Here is a 2,500-nt window from a genome sequence, read left to right on the forward strand (position 1 = left end):
TTTAAAAACGATAAAAACAAACCTGAACGTGAGCTGAGAGTCTATTTACAGTATTGCCTTAAAAACCAGAGATAAAACCGACCGCAGCAGCTCTGACGGACGCCCCTGAACACAACACGCACGCCGCGTTATTCCCATGATCCTCTGCTCTCAGACTGACTGCTGTGAAGGCAGCGCGGTGACCTTTAGAGGTCGGGGAGGGTCAGAGGTCACGTTTCTCTCTACCCGTTTGATAAATCAATTTATGATCGGTTTGTTATCGTTAGCGATCGGTTTGTTATCGTTAGCGATCGGTTTGTTATCGTTAGCGATCGGTTTGTTATCGTTAGCGATCGGTTTGTTATCGTTAGCGATCGGTTAGCGACCACGGTGTCTCGGGGCTCCCGTCAGGCCGGTCTGGTCCCGTTTTACACAAAGGACGAAGAAGCTGCCGTCCGTGTGGCTGCAGAATCCCACGCAGGGCAGCGTCACCTGAATCAGACGCCACAGGTGTGTCCCGAGTCGGGCTCCGCCTCCATTGTGACGGGCTGTGTCCCATGATGCATTGCGCGCCTGCGACTGCAGTGCTGCGTTCAGGTGCTCTTTTCTGGCTCGTTGATCAGACTGACAGGAAGCCGACCGGCGCTCTGGGTTTTCAAATTCAAAATTAGAAAGTAAAGATAAAAGAAACGATCATGTGACTAATGGCGCGACGTGTGATTGGACAGATTGTTTTTTAATGCTGGACTTTTAAAGTTCGTGTGCTTTTCTGACTCGAGCAGCACCTGAACGCACCGCCGGTTTTGGTCTGTGTGAAGGTAAAACACCTCCTTCGACGAGGAGCTGCGGGAGGCGGAGCCTGAAGCGTGACACAGCGACGGGTCTGAGCATCGTGAGGGGGCATGGGGGGATGGGGGGGGGGGGGGGCTCGCTGTGACATCAAACTGAAAACAAAGAAAATGAAACCAAAGAAACACATCAGAGCTAATAACTCCTCCCACCCGCCCATCGCCTCCTGGAGGAGCCCTACAGGAAATCAAACACACTTGGGGAGGATTCTGGTCTACAGCACGCGTCTGTCGGCGTGGCGGTCCGAGGTCAGAAGGACTCAGACACGGGACGTCCCTGGTCCGGTGAGTCCAGAACTGGGTCCCGATCCTCCTGAACCACGAGCTTCAGACTGGATGTGGACGGCGGTCCGGTTTGACGGCTCTCCTGAGGATCCTCGTTACTTCCTGGTACGTTCTGGCGCTCAGAGATGCTCAGATGGTTCCGACCCGTCAGGTGTTCTCAGGCGGCTCCGGCTCGTAGGAACCTCCCTGGTGAAAACCGGGTCTGAGCGGACCGATGATGTTCAGCCGCTGTGAGCGCACAGGAGGTCGGTTGGTAACCACGGTAACACACGTGGGCACCACATGGGCCGATCAGAAACCAACCGAGTGTCTGAGAACCGGACCAGGGACAGACCGGATCAGGAGACTCGTGGTGGCGGGAGGAGGCGGGCGTCCCGGGGTGGAGAGGAAGTGACATCACTCTGGTTTTCACGCCTTTGTGCCGACAGGAAGTGGAACCACAGCAGGACAGCCGGGGGTTTAGTCTCGTTTCTGCTGGTAAATCTGCTGCCAACGTTTAGACGGGATCAGGATCAGGATCAGGATCAGGATCAGGACCAGGACCAGGACCAGGACCAGGATCCTGATCTGGGTTTTAAAGGGACAGGTGGATCTGAGCAGGTGAAGTCCTGATAAATCTTCTCTCTTATATATTATCTAAAGATCAAGACGTGAGATTCTCTAACAAACTGAAATAAACTACGTCCGGTCGCATCACTTCCTGTCGCTGCTGCCGCCGTGGCTGCAGTGCTCGTCTTCGCGGTCGTCGTCATGGTCATGTGGCGGAGGTCAGACTCGGAGGTGGACTGAGACGGACAGAAACAGGACAGGACGACACGCAGACGACCGGACGACTAATCGTCTTCCTCATCGTCGTCATCCTCGCCTTCGTCGTCCACGTCTCTCTTCCTCTTCTGTCCCTGAACGGCCGCCTGGTCCTCTGCAGAGAGAAACCGACCGGTCACCAACGCAGCTGAACACCACACGGGTATCCCATGATGCTTCACTCACCTTCCTCCTCCTCCTCTGCATAGTCATCCTCGTCGTCGTCGTCCTCCTGAGAGGAAGCACAGTGACAGAAGGAGGAGGAGAAGAAGAGGAAGGAGGAAGAAGAGGCGGACTTCAGCTTCTCTACAGAATGAAGGTCAATACTTTCAAAATAAAAGCCACAGAGCTAATAGAAGCAGCTAGTTTCTGATTGGCCGACACTAAGGAAGCTCTAACTATGGATCATGTGACCAGGCTGACCTCCATCAGACCGACTCCGACGGGCTGCCGTTAGACAGGCTTTTATTTTGGAAGGTTTGTAAATCAGGAAGAATATTTAGTGTTTCTGCACAAAATAATGTAAATAACACCAATAAAAAATAAAACGTTATTAATCTTAATGATCCTCTAAGTGCTGATTT

At 53.1% G+C, this 2,500-nt stretch overlaps 1 protein-coding gene across 2 annotated transcripts in view; it reads right to left on the bottom strand.

Moving 5' to 3' along the window:
* Positions 1-2,500, bottom strand: part of anp32e (acidic (leucine-rich) nuclear phosphoprotein 32 family, member E) — a 13,010-nt gene that overhangs the window by 191 nt on the left and 10,319 nt on the right. For both annotated transcript variants that reach the window (XM_070845901.1, XM_070845900.1), the window contains exons 6-7: positions 2,103-2,148; positions 1-2,031 (exon numbers count right to left, since the gene is read on the bottom strand). The exon at positions 1-2,031 is cut by the window's left edge and continues 191 nt beyond it. In XM_070845901.1, the coding sequence (XP_070702002.1) occupies positions 1,946-2,031; positions 2,103-2,148 (132 nt within the window). In that variant the 3' untranslated portion in view covers positions 1-1,945. The remainder of the gene's footprint in view (positions 2,032-2,102; positions 2,149-2,500) is intronic.

Source organism: Pempheris klunzingeri, chromosome 16, assembly GCF_042242105.1.
Source record: "Pempheris klunzingeri isolate RE-2024b chromosome 16, fPemKlu1.hap1, whole genome shotgun sequence".
Taxonomy (NCBI): Eukaryota; Metazoa; Chordata; class Actinopteri; order Acropomatiformes; family Pempheridae; genus Pempheris; species Pempheris klunzingeri.